Source organism: Scyliorhinus torazame, chromosome 22 (assembly GCF_047496885.1).
Source record: "Scyliorhinus torazame isolate Kashiwa2021f chromosome 22, sScyTor2.1, whole genome shotgun sequence".
Classification (NCBI taxonomy): Eukaryota; Metazoa; Chordata; class Chondrichthyes; order Carcharhiniformes; family Scyliorhinidae; genus Scyliorhinus; species Scyliorhinus torazame.
Genome location: NC_092728.1, coordinates 81361396 through 81389037, shown reverse-complemented (window position 1 = coordinate 81389037; position 27642 = coordinate 81361396). Strand labels below are relative to the sequence as shown.

General features: G+C 59.0%; 2 protein-coding genes across 8 annotated transcripts in view; one reads left to right on the top strand and one right to left on the bottom strand.

The window, feature by feature from the left end:
- The window catches only part of LOC140399164 (uncharacterized), a 244819-nt gene extending 239566 nt beyond the window's left edge, over positions 1 to 5253 (bottom strand). For all 6 annotated transcript variants that reach the window (XR_011937651.1, XR_011937650.1, XR_011937652.1 and 3 more), the window contains exon 1: positions 4981 to 5253. Coding sequence is in view for 2 of the 6 variants with exons in the window: in XM_072488440.1 (XP_072344541.1) it covers positions 4981 to 5021 (41 nt within the window). In the remaining 4 variants the exon portion in view is untranslated. The remainder of the gene's footprint in view (positions 1 to 4980) is intronic.
- Positions 1 to 27642, top strand: part of LOC140399163 (nuclear receptor subfamily 6 group A member 1) — a 684364-nt gene that overhangs the window by 233573 nt on the left and 423149 nt on the right. The gene's annotated exons all lie outside the window — the stretch shown is intronic.

Below are 27642 nucleotides of genomic sequence, written 5' to 3'. Positions count from 1 at the left end.
TCAGGGGGCCACCCTGACCACCCAGTCTCCAAAGGCCTGGGAGACTCCCAAGGTGCCATTCCGCCTCGTTCATGTTTGTGTAGACCAGCACTGATCGGCGTCTGGCTGCAGCCTTCTGGGGAGCCTGGAGAATCGAGGGAGGCCAATGTATCTCAGGTAAGTAGGTCTTAAGTAGGTTTAAGACCTACTTATGGGACCGCCTTTTTCCCGTCCCTTTTGGGTGGAGTTCCAGGATTTTGGTGAATCCCCCGAGGCATGGAGGCTGCCAGGAGGCCTGCGAGAGAGTTCTCTCCGGATTCTCCAGCCGCATTGTGCTCTCGCTCGAGCACAACGCGGCCAGAGAATCGCGCCCTCAGTCTCCAGAATTAAGGTCAACTCTCTCTATTGTACCAATGTCATCTGTAATTAACAGGGCTGCCCCTCCACCTTTTCCTAGTTTCATGTCCTTCTTAAATATCATGTATCCTTGAATATTCAGGTCCCAGTCGTTCTCATCTTGCAGTCATATCTCTATTATGGCTATCGGATCATACATATTTATTTCTATTTGTGTTGTCAATTCATCTGGTTTGTTACGAATGCTACATGCATTCACATACAGAATTTTAGTTCTGTCTTTTTATTACTTTTCAAAATTCTAGCATTTCTACTCGTACACACTTGGGTTTGTGCACCTCTGTCCCTTCCTGCCATGCTCTGATTATCATTTCCTTTATTGGTCCCTTGCTCTCTTGCGTTGTCATCTATTTCCTTTGTCACACCTTCCAAACTTGATCCCTCGCCCCAATCATTTAGTTTAAAACCTCTCTACTGGCCTTGTTCTACGACTCACCGAGCACCTGTCCCAACAGTGTTCAGGTGAAGATCGTTCCAGCGGTACAACTCCCACTTGCCCCAGTAATGGAGTTAATTCCTCCATGAATCAAAACCCATTTCTCCCACACCAACCTTTGAGCCACTCATTTAACTTTAGAACCTTATTTACCTTAGGCAATTTGACGTGGCTCAGGTAGTTCTCCAGAGATGATTACTTTTGAGGTTCTGCTTTTCCATTTAGCTCGTAGTTGCTCAAACTCCCTCAGCCGAACCTCCTTCCCAGTTCTACCTTGGTTGTTAGAAGCGATGTGGACTGCAGCCACGGGATCCTCCCCCCTTCCACTGTAAGTTCCCCTCAAGCAAATGAAAGACCTTCCTGTTTGCATATACTCGGGTTCTGATGAACAAAACGCAAAACTATAAGATGCAGTCATTTATGCCCTGTACCGAGGAGAAATCTACAATCTTGCTTCAGCCAAGAGTCTTTCTGCTTTACTGCCTGTGTAGTGGAGATAAAGTTGTTTAGTTTTGGTGAAACATTTATGGTGACTTGTTTGATACAGGAACTTGTTCTGTAAGAAAAATTCTCCTAATCATAGAATCACTACAGCGCAGAAGTCTGCCATTTGGTCCATCGGGTCTGTACTGAACCTTTGAAAGAGTGCTCCCCCGTCTGCCCCACCCTATCCCCGTAACCCATAACGTAACCTGCACATCCCTGGACACGAAGAGGCAATTTAGCATGACCAATCCACCTAACTGGTATATCTTTGGGCTGTGGGAGGAAACCGGAGCACCCAGAGGAAACCCATGCAGACACTGGGAGAACGTACAAACTCCATACAGACAGTGACCCAAAGTTGGAATTGAACTCAGGTCCCTGGAGTTGTAAGGCAGCAGTGCTAACCACTGTGTCACCGGGCCGCCCTTATCATCCCTTTAGTTCTTTTACCAATTATCTTAAATTTCCATGTCTTCTGGTCTATAGTGACAAACGTTTTTCCTTATTTTCTCTATAAAACTCATAATTTTAAACATTTCTGTTAAATCTCCTCTCAATCTTCTCTATGTTAGGACAGTATTTCCAGCTTTTTTGTCTCCACATAATACAGCAACTCACCAAGGTTTCTTCGACAGCACCTTCCAAACCCATTACTCCAACCAGCTAAAAGGACCAGCAGCAAATGCATGGGAACACCACCACCTGTAAGTCCCACACCAGCCGACCTTGGAACTATATCGTTATTCATTTGCTGTAGCTGGGTCAAAATCCTGGAACTCCCTAACAGCACAATGGTTGTATCTACATCATATGGACTCTTAACGGTTTAAACAGGCAGCTCATCACCTTCTCTAGGGCAACCAAGGATCAGCAATAATGCATTGTCGTTCACATCCATGAAAGAATAAATAAAATAAAATTGAAGCCCGCCAATTCCTCACAAAGCTTATCTGAATGTTGGATAAACGTAGCAGTAGGCTCAACTGTGATGGCTTCCTGTCAGATATTTTTCTGATGCACTCATTTGATGCTCACAGATGAAAATTGGCTAATTTTTGTGTTGGAGAGCTGTTGGAGTTATATTGTGGCACGAGTCAGCATTTTGGAGATGGAACATTTTGGGAAGAAGGAATTGGATTGTTATTTAGTCGAATAATCACAGCTTATGCAGATATTAAAAACTTTTGTGTTAAGAAAAGGTTTCCTAACTTGGAATGTAAAAAACACACAGCAGAGTTAGAAGCTTTATTTAGGAATAACAGTGTGCTGTTTTCATCTCTCTCCGCAGTCTCAGCGTAAATGACCATATGGATTCCATAATTTTGTATACTGCATTATTAAAGTTTTTTTGCAAAATACATCCAAGCTACTTTTGTAGCAGCTCTTAGCAAGTTCCCCAAAAGCAAAAGTATTGTAATTGTGGCTTTCTGTGACTCCAGAGCTAATACTATTGCATCAAAGGCTATCATTTCCTGTTCATTGCAGACCCCTCTGCATGTGCTTAGTAACCTGTTTCAACCTTTGTGTTCTTGTGCTTGTAATTGTGTGCTAACAAACCGCCTTTGTCCACCAAATCGAATGGTGGCTGGATCTGGCGAATTGCTGTCTGGTTTGTATTCAAATCCAGGTAAGGAGTCAGGGAAGTGGAAGGATATGGGGCAGCCCAGCAAATAAATCTGGTAATTTTTTTGTGGAACCTTGATAAACGATCCTCAATTATTTAGAATTGGTCAGTCCAAAATTTTATTTGCTATTTATTTAGGCTAACCGGATTTATGTACACTCTCAATCTACAATTTTAAAAAAGTAAACACTAATTATTAAGTATTTATCATATTTTAAAACATGCAAGATGTAAAATGTTGACTGTGTAATTTATTATTTTTAATTTGTGCAACTAACTGCCGTACTGATCAAAAAATTAAATTAATTGATGAAGTACTTAAAACATGTGGTTTTAATTTTTAATGACATAGGGGTTTATGAATGTATGCAATGGTGTCAATTTCCAAAGTCCATTTAGAGTGCCATTATCGATGTTGATAGAAAACATGCAACAAATTTTCCAGATCACCTCGATATGTAGAACAGCTGCTAATTTGACAAATTGATACAATCCATAAAACTAATTTGCCATCTATTTATTTTCCTTTTAACTATCAATGGTAACAGTTATGCATTGTTTTGCCCATCCTCATCAAACAGTTACAATGTAAGGAATTGCTGTTTGAGAATCAAGAATTCTAACATATTTAAGTTATTATTCCCATTTCTGTTCGTTTGTGCCTAATTGTTTTTCGTTTTTGCTGCTGGATCCATAATTGTAAGTACAAGTTATTGCAATTGTTTTTTTTTAAAAATTCAGGTAGAGACATCAGTCATGAACAAAATGTTATTAATTAACCCTTTGAAGCTAAAGGTTAATTCCTTAAAAGTTTAATTATAAACACCATAAGCATTTCTGCTAATATATTTACTGAAAGCCCTAAAAAGTAAATCATTAATACATAAATGATCATACTACAGCACGTTTGGGGATCAGTTTAAAAACTCTTCATTAACCCACAGTTACCTTTTTGGGGGTGAATTTGGGGGTGAATTCTAGCCCTATCAGAAGAGCAGCTATTGCTTTATAATGCACATATCATCATTCAATTTAATCGAGGATGCCTTTACATTTGTAGATTAAAAGACATTCTGCAGTTATGAATTTTTGTTGTTTATGTTTACATTACATGAATGGTTGATATGAAATTTTTGTACATGTACTGAATATTTAGTAAGATTTTAGTAGCAAAACAATCTTGAACTTTGCAATTTCCTTTATACTTTACAATGTATACCTCCAACAGAAGCTTGACGCGGCTTTTATGTTCTCTTTTTGTCTCAAACTCAGACAGCTTTTGTGAGTAGCACTGTGCAGATTAAAAGCTTTTAGACAAAAGCAGGCGCGACTTAGAGGGAAAAAAAAGCATGGAGTATTTCCTGTCACTCAACACATTCCATTTAACTCACCACAAAAAATATCTGAACACCGTGCTACAGCAATTTTACCTACATTTTCAGTTAGAATGTTTGTTCTGCTTTTAAGATTTTTTTTTTAAAAAGCACAACTAAATGGAAATAGCAATCTTTTACAAAGCAAGTCAAGCTCACGCATGAGCACCTCACACATCCATTTTTTTCTGCACAGCAGCTGGCTGACCTGTCTCGTCCACTGATGGCCTATTGAGCGACCTGGACTGTCTGGTTTTGGCTCATGCCTTTGTCCATGTCTGGCTGAGTTCCTCTCTGTCTATATTTGTTTCACTAGACCCTTAGGCAATAGTAGTGTTTAGTTACTTTAACATAAGAGTTAGAAACAACACTTGGTTGATCCAATAAATTAAATATTTACAGCAAACTCTTTAAAAGTTATAATTTGAAAGCAAAAAACTTGAACACTTGCAGAGTGAGAAATCATGATCCCTAATCCATTCCATATGCATATTTTTTTCAAAAAGTGGTATGAAGAATTTTTCAGCTCAGAACAAAAGAGCACGTGCTGAAACACAAATTCTCATCCAGCAACAGTATCCAACCACAATAATCTTTAACTCACTTTCTTAGTATAATATTTAACTTATTTGTAGTGGCTAGTAAGAACAGAAATAAAATCTTACCCAACAATAGAGAGGGAGAACTCTCCTGAAACAGCTTGCATTACGTGAGGCACAAGGTTGGATTTTTGTCAAAAAATGTTGCAACTAACATTGGAAGGAAGACGACTTCCCCATAATTGAAACTGTAAGATTTTTTTTTTTACAAAATGGAATTATTGTTGTCAGCCAGCCTATACTGTGTCCTGAGGATGGGAGTTCAGCCATGAGTTTTGTTAGCACATATCAGTAGCTTGAGACACCCAGACAAGGCATTGATCAGCTCCAGATTTCCTTACAGACCCTGTCTGCTTCACTGAATTGAACTATATATGACCCAAATGATGGACAGGAGAAAATTTAGTCATGTGCAATGCTGGAACACAGACTATTCGCTGAGCTCTGCCAGTTTTGGAGGTTGGCTTCTGATTGGGCCCGACCTTACCATTCAAACCGTGTTGTATAGGGGTGGCTGTTTGGGTGCCTGACTGCCAGCAATTGTCACTGAAAGCTCTTAAGTAATTATTTTATCTCTTGCTGGAATGTACTGCATGAGTAAGGAGTAATTTAGTTTTGCTGCGATCGCTTCATAGAAGTGGTGTATGGATTTATAAGAAAATAAATATTTACAGGGAAAAAGACAAACAACATCTTAAAGATGATAAAAAAATACTGTCTTTGCATTTTTTTAAAATAAGAGCTGCACACACATTTATGAAGATTTTTTTAAAAGCATAGTTTTTGCTCAATGAGGTATCTTGTAAGTTTGTGCAAAATCAAACTTGTCTCAATATAGAAAGTTCTGTCTGTTTCAAAGTCCACTTTTGTGTGGCTTTTAACTTAATTTTGAACAATTAGTCTGTCTTTAAAAAAGCTTATCAGACAAGTTTTAGCTTTTGTATGATAAGTATGTAAGTTCTATTTTTGAGACGGTTTCTTTGTTCAGTTTCCCCTTGCTAAAGCCAATCCAATTTTATATTAATAAAAGCAAATTACTGCGGATGCTGGAATCTGAAACCAAAGAGAAAATGCTGGAAAATCTCTGCAAGTTTGGCAGCATCTGTAGGGAGAAAAAAGAGCTAACGTTTCGAGTCCAGATGACCCTTTGTCAAAGCTGATATTTATAGAGCTGATATTTATATTAATAAACTTTGCAGCATTAAGAATTTTAAAAAATATCTGGATATCATAGATTATCATAGAATTTACAGTGCCATTCGGCCCATCGAGTCTGCGCCGGCTCTTGGAAAGAGCACCCTACCCAAGGTCAACACCTCCACCCTATCCCCATAACCCAGTAACCTCACCCAACACTAAGGGCAATTTTGGACACCAAGGGCAATTTATCATGGCCAATCCACCTAACCTGCACATCTTTGGACTGTGGGAGGAAACCGGAGCACCCGGAGGAAACCCACGTACACACGGGGAGGATGTGCAGACTCCGCACAGACAGTGACCCAAGCCGGAATCGAACCTGGGACCCTGGAGCTGTGAAGCAATTGTGCTATCCACAATGCTACCGTGCTGCCCCCATATAGTGGTTTTGTTTACCAGATGAACCTAACTTATTACCCTGGGCTGACTATATGTTGCCCTGCTGGTGGATTTGAAGTGGAGATGCCGGCATTGGACTGGGGTGGGCACAGTAAGAAGTCTTACAAGTCCAACAGGTTTGTTTGGAGTCACTAGCTTTCAGAGCGCAGCTCCTTCATCGGGTGCTCTCCAAAAGCTAGTGACTCAAAACCAACCTGTTGGACTTTAACCTGGTGTTGGAAGACTTCTTACGGTGGATTTGAAGGCAAGGGAGCTCGTAAAATCCAGCACGTAGCTTTCTGGCTGCCTACCTGCCTGTCCCCTTACTTGTATGAAATTTTACATGAAGACACTTCCTGCCCCCTCTGCCATTTTAGCTGCAGTAGCCTTGCAGCTTTAGCTATGCCAGCTGGTGTTGGGCAAAGTGGGCGGGGAACCTCCTTTGCTGGTCTCCTGTGGCCATCGAAGGCACCATGCTTAACAACAGCCCTCCTCGTCCCCCCGACCACTGAAACCTGAACTCCCTTAATCATCAGGGCTGATCAACCTGACCCTTGCGCCAACTTAGCTGGTGCCCACCTCCAACAATGATCACCAATGTGGACTGCCTATAGTCCCCGAAGTGGCCACCATTCCTGCCTGGTGCTGTTGGGACTTCACAGCTGCTGACCATCTGATTGGCCAGCAGCTCACTGATGTAGGAGTTCTGTCCCCAAGTGGTGGAAATTCTGCCTCTAGCCTAATAACGGCCAGTTAACCATTAAATGACTGTGGAGTAGCTGTTCTTTCCTTGGGTGAACTCCCTGTTGATTTTTTTTTTGGCTGGGTTAGAGGCTGGGGCCCACGACACCCTGTAAAGTCCAGCTTCAAATACGGTGAAAGAAAAGTTTCATTTTCTTAGTTTCTTTTTATCCAACACATGGACTAGACTTAATACACAGCAATTTAATATAAATATTAATTTAGGTCATGACAAATTATGTTTCTAAAATCATGGGATAACATGTTCTTTAAATTCTATAGAAAAAGGTGTCTTTAATAAACTGATAATGATAGTAAATAGTTAAGATATTTTCTTTTACACAACTGCTCAAAACCTCTTGAACACCCCATTATGGTTTAGCTCCGTGGGGTAGACCGAATGGTTTAGCTCAGTGGGCTAGACAGATGGTTTGTGATGCAGAACAAGGACAGCAGCGCGGGTTCTGTACCAGCTTACCCGAACAAGCGCCGGAATGTGGCAACTAGGCGCTTTTCACAGTAACTTCATACTTGTGACAATGAAAGGTTAAAACATAAAACATTAAACCGCTTTTAACTTGGTGACCAAAATGCATACTGAAACCTATGCAGTCCTTTGAAAAAGAAGCTGATGCATGTGTTATTAAGATAATGAGCTAACATGGTACTTGGGGGAAACTGTTCCAGAAATCTGTGACAGGCAGTTAATAATGCAAAATATGTCTCTTTATTAAACTCAAGTTTCTTACCAAAAGTTAAAAGGACTCTTAATTGGCGATAGATACATACGCAAAGCTGTATGAAAGTTAACTGTAGATCTTAAATCGTATTCTAAAAGTATGCCAGTATCTTGTCACTTACTAAACTATCGACATTGGTGATTTAAAAAGCCTGGTCTCCAATGAGCTGTGACATAGTCTTTCATCATGCAAGACAGTTGGGTACTGCTTTCATCAGCTTGTCTGAATTTCTGGACCTGGAGATTTATTTCTAGTCTTTTGGGGCACTGGAACAGTAGAAAGACAAACAAACTTGCATCTATATATATTTTGTGCCTTTCAGAACATTACAGCAAATGAAGTTGTTTCTTTTTTTTTTGTAAGTGGACTTCCCAATTGTAATGTAGGTGATATGCCTTCAATAAGCACACGACGAGTGATGAATGTAACTGAGGCTTTAATACACTTAAACAGCTAGCCTCCTGGCCTCTGGTCCCGAACTGGGGCGGAGACTAGCCACCTTTATACATGAGCTCGTGGGGAGGAGCCACAGGCGGAGCCAGCCAGGACAAGCCCAGGCATGTACAACACTACACAATGCAACACAGTGGTTTACCATATTCACCCCCTGTTTAAAAAAGAGTCTGGCGGGGGTGAAGTGGTCTTAAAGGTCAAATCTGCCGAGGGCCTTGACCTTCCGTTGTGATCGCCTCAGTCCCGGCTGTGGTATGGGCACCGGTGTCGAGACCTGCGGGTCCGGGAGCGTGTTGTCCTCTTCACCCAGTTGTTGAGTCGGTGAAGGGGGGGCGGGGCGGTGTATGGGTGGTGGTAATGGTCGCCGGTGGGCCTGCGGGTGCTAGTTCGTGAGGTAGGTGGGCAGGGGTGGGGAAAGACCGTGTAGGGTCGGGGATGATGATGGTCGCTGGGGAGCCTGCTGGTGCCAAATCCTGAAGGGAGACTGTGTCCTGTCGCCTGTCCTGGTGTGCCACGTAGGCATATTGTGGATTGGCATGGAGGAGCAGGACTTTCTCGACGAGGGGGTCGGATTTATGGCTCCTTGCATGCTTTCTGAGGAGGACGGGCCAGCCAGGACGGGAGCGAGACACCGAAGGTGGATTTCCTGGGGAAAGCAAACATACGCTCGTGAGGAGTCTCGTTGGTGGCTGTACACAGGAGCGACCGGATGGAGTGGAGCGCATCGGAGAGGACCCCCTGCCAGCGGGAGACTGGGAGGCTCCTAGACCATAGGGCCAGGAGGACGGCCAGGAGGACCGTCGCGTTCTCCCTCTCTACCTGTCCGTTTCCCCGGGGGTTATAGCTGGTCATCCTGCTGGAGGCGATGCCCTTGCTGAGCAGGAACTGACGCAACTCGTCGCTCATGAAGGAGGATCCCCGATCACTATGGATGTAGGCAGGGAATCCGAACAGGGTGAAAAGACTGTGCAGCCTTGATGACGGTGGCAGAGGTCATGTCAGGGCACGGGATGGTGAAGGGGAATCGTCAACAATGTCGAGGAAGTACACGTTACGGTCAGTGGAGGGGAGGGGCCCTTTGAAGTCGATGCTGAGGTGCTCAAAGTGGCGAGAGGCCTTTACCAGATGTGCTCTGCCTGGCCGATAGAAGTGCGGTTTGCATTCCGCGCAGATCTGGCAGTCCCTGGTCACGGTCCTGACCTCCTCGATGGAGTAAGGCAGGGTGCGAGCCTTGATGAAGTGAAAAAAACGGGTGACCCCCGGGTGACAGGGGTCATTGTGGAGGGCCCGGAGTCTGTCTACTTGTGCGCTGGCACATGTACCGCGGGATAGGGCATCTGCGGGCTCATTGAGCTTCCCAATGCTCAATACAAGATATCGTAGTTGTGGGTGGAGAGCTCGATCCTCCACCTCAGTATCTTGTCATTCTTGATCTTGCCCCGCTGCGTGTTATTGAACATGAAGGCAACCGACCGTTGGTCAGCGAGGAGAGTGAATCGCCAGCCGGCAAGGTAATGCCTCCAATGTCACACAGCTTCTACAACGACTTTGGCTTCCTTTTCAACGGAGTAGTGTCGAATTTCGGAGGCATGTAGGGTACGGGAGAAGAAAGCCACGGGCCTGCCCGCCTGTTTGAGGGTAGCGGCCAGAGCAAAGTCCGACGCATTGCTCGCCACTTGGAATGGGATGGGCACGTCCACCGCGTGCATCGGCCTCGGCCGTCAGGGGAAAAACGGTGGATTTGATAAGTGGGCGGGCCCACTGGGCATAGTACGAGAAGAACCCCAGGCATCTCTTCTGGGCCATGAGGCAATGGGGGAGGGGGAGTTCCATGAGGGGGTACATGTGGTCGGGGTCGGGCCCAAGGACCCCGTGTTCCACTATGTAGGCGAGGATGGCTAGGCGGGTTGTGTGGAAAAAGCATTTTTCTTTATTATAGGTGAGTTTCAGGAGTTTAGCGGTGTGGAGGAAGTGCCAGAGGTTTTTGGCATGATCCTGCTGGTCATGGCCGCAGATGGTGACATTGTCTAAGTACGGGAAAGTGGCCCGCAGCCCGTACTGGTCAACCATTCGGTCCATTTCTCTTTGGAAGACCGAGACCCCATTGGTGACGCCGAAGGGGACCCTGAGGAAGTGGTAGAGGCGGCCATCTGCCTCGAAGGCAGTGTATTGGCGGTCTTCCAGGTGGATAGCGAGCTGGTGGTACACTGACTTCAAGTCAACTGTGGAGAAGACTCGATACTGCGCAATCTGGTTGACCATGTCAGATATGCGGGGGAGGGAATACGCATCGAGCTGCGTACCAGTTTCTGGTCTGACTGTAATCGATGATCATCCGGTGCTTCTCCCCAGTCTTGACGACCACCACTTGGGCTATCCAGGGGCTGGTACTAGCCTCAATGATCCCCTCTCGCAGGAACAGCTGGACCTCTGACCTGATAAAAGCCCTGTCCCGGGCACTGTATCGTCTGCTCCTGGTAGCGACGGGCTTACAGTCCGGGGTGAGGTTTGCGAAGAGCGAGGGTGGGTCGGCCTTAAGGGTCACGAGGCTACTGAGGGGGCGGGGGGGCGGCAGGGGTCCACCGAACTTTAAAGTAAGGCTCTGGAGGTGGTACTGGAAGTCGAGCCCCAGTAATAGGGCAGCGCAGAGATGGGGAAGGATGTAGAGTTTGAAGTTAGCGTACAGTACGCCTTGTACAGTAAGGGTCGCGACACAGTACCCCCGGATTTCTACTGCGTGGGATCCGGAAGCCAGGGAGATTTTCTGGTTCGCGGGTAAGATTGGGAGGGAGCAGCGCCTTACCGTATCTTGGTGAATGAAGCTGTCTGTGCTCCCGGCGTCGAAAAGACAGGCCATCTCGTGCCCATTGATACGGACGGTCATCGTAGACTGGTCAAACGTGATGGAGGCGAACTCCGGAAGGCGGTCGGTAGGCCGGTCGGTGGTAGCGGCGGCCAGCGTATGGTCGGGTGAGCCAGGCAGCGAAGTGGTCCAAAGATGGCGGCCCCCATGAGTCGCACGTGGTGGGAGGCATCGGCGGTGGCGTCCAAGATGGTGGCCCCATGGGTCACGTGTGGAGGGTGGCAGCAGCGATGGCGTCCAAGATGGCGGCCCCCTTGGGTCGCATGTGGCAGTTGGAGGATGTGTGAAAGATGGTAGCCCCCATGGGTCGCACGTGGCTGCCAAAATTGAAGATGGCAGCGCCCACAGGTCGCACATGGAGGGTGGCGCGGCAGCTGGGGGTGGCCCCGACAAGCAGTAGGCAGCGCTGCTGGGCCTAGACGTTTTAGGGGGAGATCGGGCCTGGCAGGCTTTTGCAAAGTGGCCCTTCTTCCCACAGCCGTTGCAAGTTGCGTTCCGTGCAGGGCAACGTTATCTGGGGTGGCTGCCCTGGCCGCAAAAGTAGTACCTCGGGCGCCCGGCATTGGCGGGCCGCTGCGTGGCACAGACTTGCGTCGCACTCGGGTCGGATGATGGCTGCTCCCACGAGGCCCACAAGGGTGTCGCGCTGTCGGAGGTATAGGCCTCCATGTTCTGGGAGGCCACCTCCAGCGAGTTGGAGAGTTGCACTGTTTCTGAGAGGCCGAGTGTACCCCCCTTCTAGTAATCGCTGGCGGATATAATTTGATTTCATGCCCGTGACATTAGCGTCCCTGATCAGCAGCTCCGCGTGCTGGGTAGCCGATATCACCCGGCAATCACAGTTCCAGAGTACGCGCAAGGCACGCAGGAATTCTGCAAGTGATTCCCCCGGACGTTGCCGTCTCGTGGCAAGGAGGTGCCTAGCATACACCTCGTTAACGGATTTCACGTATTGTCCATTCAGCAGCATTATTGCCTCCGCATACGAGGGGGCGTCCCTGATGAGAAGAAAGACTCTTGGGCTCACCTGTGCGTGGAGGATCTGCTTCTTCTGGCGGTCTCTGAAGGCTTCGGTGAAGGATGCGAGGTATGCTTCAAAGCAGCTTAGCCAGTGCTCAAAAGTTTCTGTGGCGTCGGCTGCCTGTGGGTCCAGCTCCAGGCGATCAGGCTTGAGTGATGAGTTCATCGTAAAGTTTAGTGGATTAAATTGATGTGCCTTCAAAAGCACACGAGTGATGAATGTAACTGAGGCTTTAATACACTAAACAGCTAGCCTCCTGGCTTCTGGTCCCGAACTGGGGCGGAGGCGGAGACTAGACACCTTTATACATGAGCCTGAGGGGAGGAGCCACAGGCGGAGTCAGCCAGGACAAGCCCAGGCATGTCCAACACAACACAATGCAACACAGTGGTTTACCACAGTAGGAAATGCAGCAGGTAATGTGCACACAGCGATGTGATGATCGTCTGGTGATCTGTTGTTGTGATGTTGATTTGTCTGTAGAGGAGGGGCTGTGTGTTTGTGTGAAGGAGGGGCTGTGTGTGTGTGTTTGGTGGGGTTGTGTTTGTGGGGGGGGGAGAGGACTTGTGTGTGTGTGTGTGTGTGTGTGTGTGTTGGGGGAGCGGCGGTGTGTGTGTGTGGAGGAAGGGCTGTGCGTGTGTGTGCAGGAGGGGCTGAGAGTGTGTGTGGAGGAGGGGCTGAGAGTGGGTGTGGAGGAGGGGCTGTGTGTGTGTGTGGAGGAGGGGCTGTGTGTGTGTGTGGAGGAGGGGCTGTGTGTGTGTGTGGAGGAGGGGCTGTGTGTGTGGAGGAGGGGCTGTGTGTGTGGAGGAGGGGCTGTGTGTGTGGAGGAGGGGCTGTGTGTGTGGAGGAGGGGCTGTGTGTGGAGGAGGGGCTGTGCATGTGTGTGTGTTGGGGAGGGGCTGTGTCCATGTGTGGAAGAGGGGCTGTTTTCGTCTGTGGCGGAGGGGCTGTGTGTGGCGGAGGGGCTGTGTGTGGCGGAGGGGCTGTGTGTGGCGGAGGGGCTGTGTGTGGCGGAGGGGCTGTGTGTGGCGGAGGGGCTGTGTGTGGCGGAGGGGCTGTGTGTGGCGGAGGGGCTGTGTGTGGCGGAGGGGCTGAGTGTGGCGGAGGGGCTGAGTGTGGCGGAGGGGCTGAGTGTGGCGGAGGGGCTGTGTGTGGCGGAGGGGCTGTGTGTGGGTGTGGAGTAGGGGCTGTGTGTGTGTGTGGAGTAGGGGCTGTGTGTGTGTGTGTGGAGTAGGGGCTGTGTGTGTGTGTGTGGAGTAGGGGCTGTGTGTGTGTGTGTGGAGTAGGGGCTGTGTGTGTGTGTGTGGAGTAGGGGCTGTGTGTGTGTGTGTGGAGTAGGGGCTGTGTGTGTGTGTGTGGAGTAGGGGCTGTGTGTGTGTGTGTGGAGTAGGGGCTGTGTGTGTGTGTGTGTGGAGTAGGGGCTGTGTGTGTGTGTGTGGAGTAGGGGCTGTGTGTGTGTGTGTGGAGTAGGGGCTGTGTGTGTGTGTGTGTGTGTGTGTGTATGTGTGTGGAGAGGTGGGGCTGTGCTTGTGTGGAGGAGGGTGTGTGTGTGCATGTGTGGAGGAGGGGCTGTGCGTGCATGTGTGGAGGAGGGGCTGTGCGCGTGTGTGGAGGAGGGGCTGTGTGCATGTGTGGAGGAGGGGCTGTGTGCGCGTGTGGAGGAGGGGCTGTGTGCGTGTGGAGGAGGGGCCATGTGTGTGGTGGAGGTGTTGTGTGGGGGAGAAGGGGCTGTGTGTGTGGAGGAGGGGCTGTGTGTGTGGAGGAGGTGCTCTGTGTTTGTGTATGGATGAGGGGCTGTTTGTGTGTGTGTAGAGGAGGGGCTGTTTGTGTGTGTGTGTGTGGAGGAAGGGCTGTGTCTGGAGGAGGGGTTGTGTGCGTGGAGGAGGGGCTGGGTGTGTGTGTGGAAGATGGGCTGCCTGTGTGTGTTTGGAGGAGGGGCTGCGTGTGTGGGTGGGAGTGGGTGTGTGGGGGGGGGGAGGAGGAGGAGGGGCCGGTGCGGTGGGAGGGGCCGGTGCGGGGGGGGGGGGGGCGGTGCGGGGGGAGGAGGAGGGGGCCGTGCCGGGAGAGGGGAGGGGGCCGTGCGGGGGAGGGGAGGGGGCCGGTGCGGGGGGGGGGGGGGGCGGTGCGGGGGGGGGGGGGGGGCGGTGCGGGGGGAGGAGGAGGGGGCCGTGCCGGGAGAGGGGAGGGGGCCGTGCGGGGGGAGGGGAGGGGAGGGGGCCGTGCGGGGGTGGGGAGGGGGCGGTGCGGGGGGGGGGAGGGGGCGGTGCGTGGGGGGGGGAGGGGGCGGTGCGTGGGGGGGGGGAGGCGGCGGTGTGGGGGGGGAGGGGGCGGTGTGGGGGGGGGAGGGGCCGTGGGGGGGGCTGTTTGCATGTGGAGAAGGGCGAGGGGCTGTGAGTGTTTGTGGAGGGGCTGTATGTGTGGGCGAGGGGCTGAGTGGGGAGAGGCTCTGTGGAGGAGGGGTTGTGTGTGTGTTTCTGTGTGTGGGGGGCTGTGTGTGTGGGGGGCTGTGTGTGTGGGGGCTGTGTGTGTGGGGGCTGTGTGTGTGGGGGGCTGTGTGTGTGGGGGGCTGTGTGTGTGGGGGGCTGTGTGTGTGGGGGGCTGTGTGTGTGGGGGGCTGTGTGTGTGGGGGGCTGTGTGTGTGGGGGGCTGTGTGTGTGGGGGGCTGTGTGTGTGGGGGGCTGTGTGTGTGGGGGGCTGTGTGTGTGGGGGGCTGTGTGTGGGGGGGGCTGTGTGTGGGGGGGGCTGTGTGTGGGGGGGGCTGTGTGTGGGGGGGCTGTGTGTGGGGGGGGCTGTGTGTGGGGGGGGCTGTGTGTGGGGGGGGCTGTGTGTGTGGGGGGGGCTGTGTGTGTGTGGGGGGGGCTGTGTGTGTGTGGGGGGGGCTGTGTGTGTGGGGGGGGCTGTGTGTGTGGGGGGGGCTGTGTGTGTGGGGGGGGCTGTGTGTGTGGGGGGGGCTGTGTGTGTGGGGGGGGCTGTGTGTGTGGGGGGGGCTGTGTGTGTGGGGGGGGCTGTGTGTGTGGGGGGCTGTGTGTGTGGGGGGAAGGGCAGAGTGTGGAGGAGGGGCTGTTTTTGGCTGTGTCTGGAGGAGGGGCTGTGTGTGTGGAGGAGGGGCTGTGTGTGTGGAGGAGGGGCTGTGTGTGTGGAGGAGGGGCTGTGTGTGTGGAGGAGGGGCTGGGCTGGGTGTGGAGGCGGGGGGGGCTGGGTGTGGAGGCGGGGGGGGGCTGGGTGTGGAGGCGGGGGGGGGGCTGGGTGTGGAGGCGGGGGGGGGCTGGGTGTGGAGGCGGGGGGGGCTGGGTGTGGAGGCGGGGGGGGGGCTGGGTGTGGAGGCGGGGGGGGGGGCTGGGTGTGGAGGCGGGGGGGGGGCTGGGTGTGGAGGCGGGGGGGGGGGGCTGGGTGTGGAGGCGGGGGGGGGGGCTGGGTGTGGAGGCGGGGGGGGGCTGGGTGTGGAGGCGGGGGGGGGCTGGGTGTGGAGGCGGGGGGGGTGCTGGGTGTGGAGGGCTGCGTGTGGAGGGCTGCGTGTGGGGCCGTGTGCGTGGCGGAGGGGCTGTGTGCGTGTGTGGAGGGGGGGCCGTGTGCGTGTATAGAGGAGGGGCCGTGTGCGTGTGTGGAGGAGGGGCCGTGCTCGTGTGTGGAGGAGGGGCTGTGTCCGTGTGTGGAAGAGGTGCTGTTTTTGTCTGTGGAGGAAGGGCTGTGTCTGGAGGAGGGTCTGTGTGCGTGGAGGAGAGGCTGGGTGTGTGTGGAGGTGGGGCTTTGTGCATATGGAGGAGGGGCTGTGTGTGGTGTGGTGGGGCTGTGTGTGTGGAGGAGGGGCTGTGTGTGTGTGGAGGAGGGGCTGTGTGTGTGTGGAGGAGGGGCTGTGTGTGTGTGTGTGTGTGTGTGTGTGTGTGTGTGTGTGGAGGAGGGTGTGTGTGTGGAGAGGAGGGGCTGTGCGTGTGTGGAGGAGGTGCTGTGTGTGCATGTGTGGAGGAGGAGCTGTGTACGTGTGTGGAGGAGGGGCTGTGTGCGTGTGTGGAGGAGGGGCTGTGTGCGTGTGGAGGAGGGGCTGTGTGCGTGTGTGGAGGAGGGCTGTGTGCGTGTGGAGGGGGGCTGTGTGTGTGTGTATAGAGGAGGGGCCGTGTGGGTGGAGGAGGGGCTGTGTGTGTGGAGGACGCGGGGCTGAATGTGTGTGTGGGAGGAGGGGCTGTGTTCGTGTGTGGAGGAGGGGCTGTGTCCATGTGTGGAAGAGGTGCTGTTTTTGTCTGTGGAGGAAGGGCTGTGTCTGGAGGAGGGTCTGTGTGCGTGGAGGAGAGGCTGGGTGTGTGTGGAGGTGGGGCAGTGTGTGTGTGTGGAGGAGGGGCTGAGAGTGAGTGTGGGGGAGGGGCTTTGCACATATGGAGGAGGGGCTGTGTGTGGTGTGGTGGGGCTGTGTGTGTGGAGGAGGGGGTGTGTGTGTGTGTGTGTGTGTGTGTGTGTGTGTGGAGAGGAGGGGCTGTGCGTGTGCATGTGTGGAGGAGGAGCTGTGCGTGCATGAGTGGAGGAGGGGCTGTGTACTTGTGTGGAGGAGGGGCTGTGTGCGTGTGTGGAGGAGGGGCTGTGTGCGTGTGGAGGAGGGGCTGTGTGTGTGTATAGAGGAGGGGCCATTTGTGTGGTGGAGGGGTTGTGTGGGTGGAGAGGTTGTGTGGGGGGAGAAGGGGCTGTGTGTGTGGAGGAGGGGCTGTGTGTGTGTGGAGGAGGTGCTCTGTGGATGAGGGGCTGTTTGTGTGTGTGTAGAGGAGGGGCTGTGTCAGGAGGAGGGGTTGTGTGCGTGGAGGAGGAGGGGCTGGGTGTGTGTGTGGAAGGTGGGCTGCCTGTGTGTGTTTGGAGGAGGGGCTGCGTGTGTGTGTGGGGGTGGGAATGGGGTGTGTGGGGGAGGGTGTGTGTGGGGGGGAGGAGGAGGAGGGGCCGTGCGGGGGGGGAGGAGGAGGGGCCGTGCGGGGGGGGAGGAGGAGGGGCCATGCGGGGGGGGAGGAGGAGGGGCCGTGCGGGGGGGGGAGGAGGAGGGGCCGTGCGGGGGGGGGGAGGAGGGGCCGTGCGGGGGGGGGAGGAGGAGGGGCCGTGCGGGGGGGGGAGGAGGAGGAGGGGCCGTGCGGGGGGGGGAGGAGGAGGGGCCGTGCGGGGGGGGGAGGAGGAGGGGCCGTGCGGGGGGAGGAGGAGATGGGGCCGTGCGGGGGGGGGAGGAGGAGGGGCCGTGCGGGGGGGGAGGAGGAGGGGCCGTGCGGGGGGGGGAGGAGGAGGGGCCGTGCGGGGGGAGGGGGAGGAGGAGGGGCCGTGCGGGGGGAGGAGGAGGGGCCGTGCGGGGGGAGGAGGAGGGGCCGTGCGGGGGGAGGAGGAGGGGCCGTGCGGGGGGAGGAGGAGGGGCCGTGCGGGGGGAGGAGGAGGGGCCGTGCGGGGGGGAGGAGGGGCCGTGCGGGGGGGGAGAGGAGGGGCCGTGCGGGGGGAGAGGAGGGGCCGGTGCGTGGGGGGGGGGAGGGGGCGGTGCGAGGGGGGGAGGGGGCGGTGCGTGGGGGGGGAGGGGGCGGTGCGTGGGGGGGGGAGGAGGAGGGGCCGTGCGGGGGGAGGGGGAGGAGGAGGGGCCGTGCGGGGGGAGGAGGAGGGGCCGGGGGGAGGGGGAGGAGGAGGGGCCGTGCGGGGGGAGGAGGAGGGGCCGTGCGGGGGGAGGAGGAGGGGCCGTGCGGGGGGGAGGAGGGGCCGTGCGGGGGGGAGGAGGGGCCGTGCGGGGGGGAGAGGAGGGGCCGGTGCGTGGGGGGGGGGAGGGGGCGGTGCGTGGGGGGGGGGGAGGGGGCGGTGCGAGGGGGGGAGGGGGCGGTGCGTGGGGGGGGGGAGGGGGCGGTGCGTGGGGGGGGAGGGGGCGGTGCGTGGGGGTGGGAGGGGGCGGTGCGTGGGGGGGCGGTGCGTGGGGGGGGAGGGGGCGGTGCGTGGGGGGGGAGGGGGCGGTGCGTGGGGGGGGAGGGGGCGGTGGGAGGGGGCGGTGTGTGGGGGGGCGGTGCGTGGGGGTGGGAGGGGGCGGTGCGTGGGGGGGGAGGGGGCGGTGCGTGGGGGGGGAGGGGGCGGTGCGTGGGGGGGGAGGGGGCGGTGCGTGGGGGGGGAGGGGGCGGTGCGTGGGGGGGGGAGGGGGCGGTGCGTGGGGGTGGGAGGGGGCGGTGTGTGGGGGGGCGGTGCGTGGGGGTGGGAGGGGGCGGTGTGTGGGGGGGCGGTGCGTGGGGGTGGGAGGGGGCGGTGCGTGGGGGGGAGGGGGCGGTGCGTGGGGGGGAGGGGGCGGGGGGAGGGGGGAGGGGTCGGTGCGTGGGGGTGGAGGGGGCGGTGCGTGGGGGGGAGGGGGCGGGGGGAGGGGGGAGGGGTCGGTGCGTGGGGGTGGAGGGGGCGGTGCGTGGGGGGGAGGGGGGAGGGGTCGGTGCGTGGGGGTGGAGGGGGTGGTGCGTGGGGGGGGTGGGGGGAGGGGGTCGGTGCATGGGGGGAGGGGGCGATGCATGGGGGAGAGGGGGCGGTGCATGGGGGGGTGGGGGGCGGTGCGTGGGGGGGCAGGGGGGAGGGGGCGGTGCGTGAGGGGAGGGAGGGGGGAAGGGGGCGGTGCGTGGGGGGGAGGGAGGGGGGGGAGGGGGCGGTGCGTGGGGGGGGAGGGGGCGGTGCGCGGGGGGGAGGGGGCTGTGTGCGGGGGGGAGGGGCCGTGGGTGTTTGTGGAGGGGCTGTATGTGTGGGCGAGGGGCTGAGTGGGGTGGGGTGGGGCTCTGTGGAGGAGGGGTTGTGTGTGTGTTTCTGTGTGTGGAGGGGTTGTGTGTGGGGGGTTGTGTGTGGGGGGGGTTGTGTATGGGGGGCTGTGTGTGTGTGGAGGAGGGGCTGCGTGTGTGTGTGGAGGAGGGGCTGCGTGGAGGAGGGGCTGCGTGTGTGTGGAGGAGGGGCTGTGTGTGGAGGAGGGGCTGTGTGTGGAGGAGGGGCTGTGTGTGTGGAGGAGGGGCTGTGTGTGTGTGGAGGAGGGGCTGTGTGTGTGTGGAGGAGGGGCTGTGTGTGTGTGGAGGAGGGGCTGTGTGTGTGGAGGAGTGGCTGTGTGTGTGGAGGAGGGGCTGTGTGTGTGGAGGAGGGGCTGTGTGTGTGGAGGAGGGGCTGTGTGTGGAGGAGGGGCTGTGTGTGTGGAGGAGGGGCTGTGTGTGTGTGGAGGAGGGGCTGTGTGTGTGTGTGTGGAGGAGGGGCTGTGTGTGTGTGTGTGGAGGAGGGGCTGTGTGTGTGTGTGGAGGAGGGGCTGTGTGTGTGTGTGGAGGAGGGGCTGTGTGTGTGTGGAGGAGGGGCTGTGTGTGTGTGTGGAGGAGGGGCGGTGCGTGGGGGGGAGGGGGGGAGGGGGCGGTGCGTGGGGGGAGGGGGGGAGGGGGATGTGCGTGGGGGAGGGGGCGGTGCGTGGGGGAGGGGGGGAGGGGGCGGTGCGTGGAGGGGGAGGGAGGGGGGAGTAGGCGGTGCGTGGGGGGGAGGGAGGGGGGAGGGAGGGAGGGGGAGGGAGGGGGGAGTGGGCGGTGCGTGGGGGGGAGGGAGGGGGGAGGGAGGGGGGAGTGGGCGGTGCGTGGGGGGGAGGGAGGGGGAGGGGGGAGGGAGGGGGGAGAGGGCGGTGCGTGGGGGGGAGGGAGGGGGGAAGGGGGCGGTGCATGGGGGAGGGGGCGGTGCGTGGGGGGGAGGGGGCGGTGCGCGGGGGGGAGGGGCCGTGGGTGTTTGTGGAGGGGCTGTATGTGTGGGCGAGGGGCTGAGTGGGGTGGGGCTCTGTGGAGGAGGGGTTGTGTGTGTGTTTCTGTGTGTGGAGGGGTTGTGTGTGGAGGGGTTGTGTGTGGAGGGTTGTGTGTGGGGGGGGTTGTGTATGGGGGGCTGTGTGTGTGTGGAGGAGGGGCTGCGTGTGTGTGTGGAGGAGGGGCTGCCTGGAGGAGGGGCTGCGTGTGTGTGGAGGAGGGGCTGTGTGTGTGGAGGGGCTGTGTGTGGGGAGGAGGGGCTGTGTGTGTGTGGAGGAGGGGCTGTGTGTGTGTGGAGGAGGGGCTGTGTGTGTGTGGAGGAGGGGCTGTGTGTGTGGAGGAGGGGCTGTGTGTGTGGAGGAGTGGCTGTGTGTGTGTGTGTGGAGGAGGGGCTGTGTGTGTGTGTGTGGAGGAGGGGCTGTGTGTGTGTGTGTGGAGGAGGGGCTGTGTGTGTGTGTGTGGAGGAGGGGCTGTGTGTGTGTGTGTGTGTGGAGGAGGGGCTGTGTGTGTGTGGAGGAGGGGCTGTGTGTGTGTGGAGGAGGGGCTGTGTGTGTGTGGAGGAGGGGCTGTGTGGAGGAGGGGCTGTGTGTGGAGGAGGGGCTGTGTGTGTGTGGAGGAGGGGCTGTGTGTGTGTGGAGGAGGGGCTGTGTGTGTGTGGAGGAGGGGCTGTGTGTGTGTGGAGGAGGGCTGTGTGTGTGTGGAGGAGGGCTGTGTGCGCCTGGGGGGATAGAGGCTGTGTGTGTGGGGGGCTATGTGTGTGGAGGAGGGGTTGTTTGTTTGTGTGTGTATGTTTGAAGGAGGGGCTGTGTCTCGGAGGGTCTGTGTGGAAGAGGGGCTGTGTGTGGAAGAGGGGCTGTGTGTGTGGAAGAGGGGCTGTGTGTGTGGAAGAGGGGCTCTGTGTGTGGAAGAGGGGCTCTGTGTGTGGAAGAGGGGCTCTGTGTGTGGAAGAGGGGCTGTGTGTGTGTGGAAGAGGGGCTGTGTGTGTGTGGAAGAGGGGCTGTGTGTGTGTGGAAGAGGGGCTGTGTGTGTGTGGAGGAGGGGCTGTGTGTGTAGGAGGGGCTGTGTGTGTAGGAGGGGCTGTGTGTGTGGAAGAGGGGCTGTGTGTGTGTGTGGAAGAGGGGCTGTGTGTGTGTGTGGAGGAGGGGCTGTGTGTGTGTGGAGGAGGGGCTGTGTGTGTGTGGAGGCGGGGCTGTGTGTATGTGTGTGTGGAGGAGGGGCTGTGTGTGTGTGTGGAGGAGGGGCTGTGTGTGTGTGGAGGAGGGGCTGTGTGTGTGTGGAGGAGGGGCTGTGTGTGTGTGTGGAGGAGGGGCTGTGTGTGTGTGGAGGAGGGGCTGTGTGTGTGTGGAGGAGGGGCTGTGTGTGTGTGGAGGAGGGGCTGTGTGTGTGTGGAGGAGGGGCTGTGTGTGTGTGGAAGAGGGGCTGTGTGTGTGTGGAGGAGGGGCTGTGTGTGTGGAGGAGGGGCTGTGTGTGTGGAGGAGGGGCCGTGTGTGTGGAGGAGGGGCTGTGTGTGTGTGGAGGAGGGGCTGTGTGTGTGGAGGAGGGGCTGTGTGTGTGTGGAGGAGGGGCTGTGTGTGTGTGGAGGAGGGGCTGTGTGTGTGGAGGAGGGGCTGTGTGTGTGGAGGAGGGGCTGTGTGTGTGGAGGAGGGGCTGTGTGTGCAGGAGGGGTGTGGAGGAGGGTCTGTGTGCATGTGGAGGAGGGGCGGTGTGTGGAGGAGGGGCGGTGTGTGGAGGAGGGGCGGTGTGTGGAGGAGGGGCGGTGTGTGGAGGAGGGGCGGTGTGTGGAGGAGGGGCGGTGTGTGGAGGAGGGGCGGTGTGTGGAGGAGGGGCGGTGTGTGGAGGAGGGGCGGTGTGTGGAGGGGGGGAGGGGGCGGGGAGGGGGCGGTGCGTGCGGGGGAGGGGGGAGGGGCGGTGTGTGTGGAGGAGGGGCGGTGTGTGTGGAGGAGGGGCGGTGTGTGTGGAGGAGGGGCGGTGTGTGTGGAGGAGGGGTGGTGTGTGGAGGAGGGGCGTTGTGTGTGGAGGAGGGGCGGTGTGTGTATGGAGGAGGGGCGGTGTGTGTGTGGAGGAGGGGCTGTGTGTGTGGAGGAAGGGCTGTGTCTGGAGGAGGGCTGTGTGTGTGGAGGAGGGCTGTGTGTGTGGAGGAGGGCTGTGTGTGTGGAGGAGGGGCTGTGTGTGTGGAGGAGGGGCTGTGTGTGTGGAGGAGGGGCTGTGTGTGTGGAGGAGGGGCTGTGTGTGTGGAGGAGGGGCTGTGTGTGTGGAGGAGGGGCTGTGTGTGTGGAGGAGGGGCTGTGTGTGTGGAGGAGGGGCTGTGTGTGTGGAGGAGGGGCGGTGTGTGGAGGAGGGGCTGTGTGTGTGGAGGAGGGGCTGTGTGTGTGGAGGAGGGGCTGTGTGTGTGTGGAGGAGGGGCTGTGTGTGTGTGGAGGAGGGGCTGTGTGTGTGTGGAGGAGGGGCTGTGTGTGTGTGGAGGAGGGGCTGTGTGTGTGGAGGAGGGGCTGTGTGTGTGTGGAGGAGGGGCTGTGTGTGTGGAGGAGGGGCTGTGTGTGTGTGGAGGAGGGGCTGTGTGTGTGTGGAGGAGGGGCTGTGTGTGTGTGGAGGGGGGGTTGTGTGTGTGGAGGAGGGGTTGTGTGTGTGTGGAGGAGGGGTTGTGTGTGTGTGGAGGAGGGGTTGTGTGTGTGTGGAGGAGGGGTTGTGTGTGTGTGTGGAGGAGGGGTTGTGTGTGTGTGTGGAGGAGGGGCTGTGTGTGTGTGGAGGAGGGGCTGTGTGTGTGGAGGAGGGGCTGTGTGTGTGGAGGAGGGGCTGTGTGTGTGTGGAGGAGGGGCTGTGTGTGTGTGGAGGAGGGGCTGTGTGTGTGTGGAGGAGGGGCTGTGTGTGTGTGGAGGAGGGGCTGTGTGTGTGTGGAGGAGGGGTTGTGTGTGTGTGGAGGAGGGGTTGTGTGTGTGTGGAGGAGGGGTTGTGTGTGTGTGGAGGAGGGGTTGTGTGTGTGTGGAGGAGGGGCTGTGTGTGTGTGGAGGAGGGGCTGTGTGTGTGTGGAGGAGGGGCTGTGTGTGTGTGGAGGAGGGGCTGTGTGTGTGTGGAGGAGGGGCTGTGTGTGTGGAGGAGGGGCTGTGTGTGTGTGGAGGAGGGGCTGTGTGTGTGTGGAGGAGGGGCTGTGTGTGTGTGGAGGAGGGGCTGTGTGTGTGTGGAGGAGGGGCTGTGTGTGTGTGGAGGAGGGGCTGTGTGTGTGTGGAGGAGGGGCTGTGTGTGTGGAAGAGGGGCTGTGTGTGTGGAAGAGGGGCTGTGTGTGTGGAAGAGGGGCTGTGTGTGTGGAAGAGGGGCTGTGTGTGTGGAAGAGGGGCTGTGTGTGTGGAAGAGGGGCTGTGTGTGTGTGTGGGGGTGGGAATGGGGTGTGTGGGGGAGGGTGTGTGTGGGGGGGAGGAGGAGGGGCCATGCGGGGGGGGGAGGAGGAGGGGCCGTGCGGGGGGGGGAGGAGGAGGGGCCGTGCGGGGGGGGAGGAGGAGTGGCCGTGCGGGGGGGGAGGAGGAGGGGCCGTGCGGGGGGGGAGGAGGAGGGGCCGTGCGGGGGGAGGAGGAGGAGGGGCCGTGCGGGGGGGGAGGAGGAGGGGCCGTGCGGGGGGGGGAGGAGGAGGGGCCGTGCGGGGGGGGGGAGGAGGAGGGGCCGTGCGGGGGGGGGGAGGAGGAGGGGCCGTGCGGGGGGAGGAGGAGGGGCCGTGCGGGGGGGGGAGGAGGAGGGGCCGTGCGGGGGGAGGAGGAGGGGCCGTGCGGGGGGAGGAGGAGGGGCCGTGCGGGGGGGAGGAGGAGGGGCCGTGCGGGGGGAGGAGGAGGGGCCGTGCGGGGGGAGGAGGAGGGGCCGTGCGGGGGGAGGAGGAGGGGCCGTGCGGGGGGAGGAGGAGGGGCCGTGCGGGGGGGGGGAGGAGGGGCCGTGCGGGGGGGAGAGGAGGGGCCGGTGCGTGGGGGGGGGAGGGGGCGGTGCGAGGGGGGGAGGGGGCGGTGCGTGGGGGGGGAGGGGGCGGTGCGTGGGGGGGGGGAGGGGGGCGGTGCGTGGGGGTGGGAGGGGGCGGTGCGTGGGGGTGGGAGGGGGCGGTGCGTGGGGGGGCGGTGCGTGGGGGGGGAGGGGGCGGTGCGTGGGGGGGGAGGGGGCGGTGCGTGGGGGTGGGAGGGGGCGGTGCGTGGGGGTGGGAGGGGGCGGTGTGTGGGGGGGCGGTGCGTGGGGGTGGGAGGGGGCGGTGCGTGGGGGGGAGGGGGCGGTGCGTGGGGGGGGAGGGGGCGGTGCGTGGGGGGGGAGGGGGCGGTGCGTGGGGGTGGGAGGGGGCGGTGTGTGGGGGGGCGGTGCGTGGGGGTGGGAGGGGGCGGTGCGTGGGGGGGAGGGGGCGGTGCGTGGGGGGGAGGGGGCGGGGAGGGGGAGGGGTCGGTGCGTGGGGGTGGAGGGGGCGGTGCGTGGGGGGGAGGGGGCGGGGGGAGGGGGGAGGGGTCGGTGCGTGGGGGTGGAGGGGGCGGTGCGTGGGGGGGAGGGGGGAGGGGTCGGTGCGTGGGGGTGGAGGGGGTGGTGCGTGGGGGGGGGTGGGGGGAGGGGGTCGGTGCATGGGGGGAGGGGGCGATGCATGGGGAGAGGGGGCGGTGCATGGGGGGGTGGGGGGCGGTGCGTGGGGGGGCAGGGGGGAGGGGGCGGTGCGTGAGGGGAGGGAGGGGGGAAGGGGGCGGTGCGTGGGGGGGAGGGAGGGGGGGGAGGGGGCGGTGCGTGGGGGGGAGGGGGCGGTGCGCGGGGGGGAGGGGGCTGTGTGCGGGGGGGAGGGGCCGTGGGTGTTTGTGGAGGGGCTGTATGTGTGGGCGAGGGGCTGAGTGGGGTGGGGTGGGGCTCTGTGGAGGAGGGGTTGTGTGTGTGTTTCTGTGTGTGGAGGGGTTGTGTGTGGGGGGTTGTGTGTGGGGGGGGTTGTGTATGGGGGGCTGTGTGTGTGTGGAGGAGGGGCTGCGTGTGTGTGTGGAGGAGGGGCTGCGTGGAGGAGGGGCTGCGTGTGTGTGGAGGAGGGGCTGTGTGTGGAGGAGGGGCTGTGTGTGGAGGAGGGGCTGTGTGTGTGGAGGAGGGGCTGTGTGTGTGTGGAGGAGGGGCTGTGTGTGTGTGGAGGAGGGGCTGTGTGTGTGTGGAGGAGGGGCTGTGTGTGTGGAGGAGGGGCTGTGTGTGTGGAGGAGGGGCTGTGTGTGGAGGAGGGGCTGTGTGTGTGGAGGAGGGGCTGTGTGTGTGTGGAGGAGGGGCTGTGTGTGTGTGTGTGGAGGAGGGGCTGTGTGTGTGTGTGTGGAGGAGGGGCTGTGTGTGTGTGTGTGGAGGAGGGGCTGTGTGTGTGTGTGGAGGAGGGGCTGTGTGTGTGTGTGGAGGAGGGGCTGTGTGTGTGTGGAGGAGGGGCTGTGTGTGTGTGTGGAGGAGGGGCGGGGAGGGGGGGAGGGGGCGGTGCGTGGGGGGAGGGGGGGAGGGGGATGTGCGTGGGGGAGGGGGGGAGGGGGCGGTGCGTGGGGAGTGGGGGAGGGGGGCGGTGCGTGGGGGAGGGGGGGAGGGGGCGGTGCGTGGAGGGGGAGGGAGGGGGGAGTAGGCGGTGCGTGGGGGGGAGGGAGGGGGGAGGGAGGGGGAGGGAGGGGGGAGTGGGCGGTGCGTGGGGGGGAGGGAGGGGGAGGGAGGGGGGAGGGAGGGGGGAGTGTGCGGTGCGTGGGGGGGAGGGAGGGGGAGGGGGGGAGGGAGGGGGGAGAGGGCGGTGCGTGGGGGGGAGGGAGGGGGGAAGGGGGCGGTGCATGGGGGAGGGGGCGGTGCGTGGGGGGGAGGGGGCGGTGCGCGGGGGGGAGGGGCCGTGGGTGTTTGTGGAGGGGCTGTATGTGTGGGCGAGGGGCTGAGTGGGGTGGGGCTCTGTGGAGGAGGGGTTGTGTGTGTGTTTCTGTGTGTGGAGGGGTTGTGTGTGGAGGGGTTGTGTGTGGAGGGTTGTGTGTGGGGGGGGTTGTGTATGGGGGGCTGTGTGTGTGTGTGGAGGAGGGGCTGCGTGTGTGTGTGGAGGAGGGGCTGCCTGGAGGAGGGGCTGCGTGTGTGTGGAGGAGGGGCCGTGTGTGTGGAGGGGCTGGGTGTGGGGAGGAGGGGCTGTGTGTGTGTGGAGGAGGGGCTGTGTGTGTGTGGAGGAGGGGCTGTGTGTGTGTGGAGGAGGGGCTGTGTGTGTGGAGGAGGGGCTGTGTGTGTGGAGGAGGGGCTGTGTGTGTGTGTGTGGAGGAGGGGCTGTGTGTGTGTGTGTGGAGGAGGGGCTGTGTGTGTGTGTGTGGAGGAGGGGCTGTGTGTGTGTGTGTGGAGGAGGGGCTGTGTGTGTGTGTGTGTGTGGAGGAGGGGCTGTGTGTGTGTGTGTGGAGGAGGGGCTGTGTGTGTGTGGAGGAGGGGCTGTGTGTGTGTGGAGGAGGGGCTGTGTGTGTGTGGAGGAGGGGCTGTGTGGAGGAGGGGCTGTGTGTGGAGGAGGGGCTGTGTGTGTGTGGAGGAGGGGCTGTGTGTGTGTGGAGGAGGGGCTGTGTGTGTGTGGAGGAGGGGCTGTGTGTGTGTGGAGGAGGGCTGTGTGTGTGTGGAGGAGGGCTGTGTGCGCCTGGGGGGATAGAGGCTGTGTGTGTGGGGGGCTATGTGTGTGGAGGAGGGGTTGTTTGTTTGTGTGTGTATGTTTGAAGGAGGGGCTGTGTCTCGGAGGGTCTGTGTGGAAGAGGGGCTGTGTGTGGAAGAGGGGCTGTGTGTGTGGAAGAGGGGCTGTGTGTGTGGAAGAGGGGCTCTGTGTGTGGAAGAGGGGCTCTGTGTGTGGAAGAGGGGCTGTGTGTGTGTGGAAGAGGGGCTGTGTGTGTGTGGAAGAGGGGCTGTGTGTGTGTGGAAGAGGGGCTGTGTGTGTGTGGAAGAGGGGCTGTGTGTGTGTGGAGGAGGGGCTGTGTGTAGGAGGGGCTGTGTGTGTGGAAGAGGGGCTGTGTGTGTGTGTGGAAGAGGGGCTGTGTGTGTGTGTGGAGGAGGGGCTGTGTGTGTGTGGAGGAGGGGCTGTGTGTGTGTGGAGGCGGGGCTGTGTGTATGTGTGTGTGGAGGAGGGGCTGTGTGTGTGTGTGGAGGAGGGGCTGTGTGTGTGTGGAGGAGGGGCTGTGTGTGTGTGGAGGAGGGGCTGTGTGTGTGTGTGGAGGAGGGGCTGTGTGTGTGTGGAGGAGGGGCTGTGTGTGTGTGGAGGAGGGGCCTGTGTGTGTGGAGGAGGGGCTGTGTGTGTGTGGAGGAGGGGCTGTGTGTGTGTGGAGGAGGGGCTGTGTGTGTGTGGAAGAGGGGCTGTGTGTGTGTGGAGGAGGGGCTGTGTGTGTGGAGGAGGGGCTGTGTGTGTGGAGGAGGGGCCGTGTGTGTGGAGGAGGGGCTGTGTGTGTGGAGGAGGGGCCGTGTGTGTGGAGGAGGGGCTGTGTGTGTGTGGAGGAGGGGCTGTGTGTGTGGAGGAGGGGCTGTGTGTGTGTGGAGGAGGGGCTGTGTGTGTGTGGAGGAGGGGCTGTGTGTGTGGAGGAGGGGCTGTGTGTGTGGAGGAGGGGCTGTGTGTGCAGGAGGGGTGTGGAGGAGGGTCTGTGTGCATGTGGAGGAGGGGCGGTGTGTGGAGGAGGG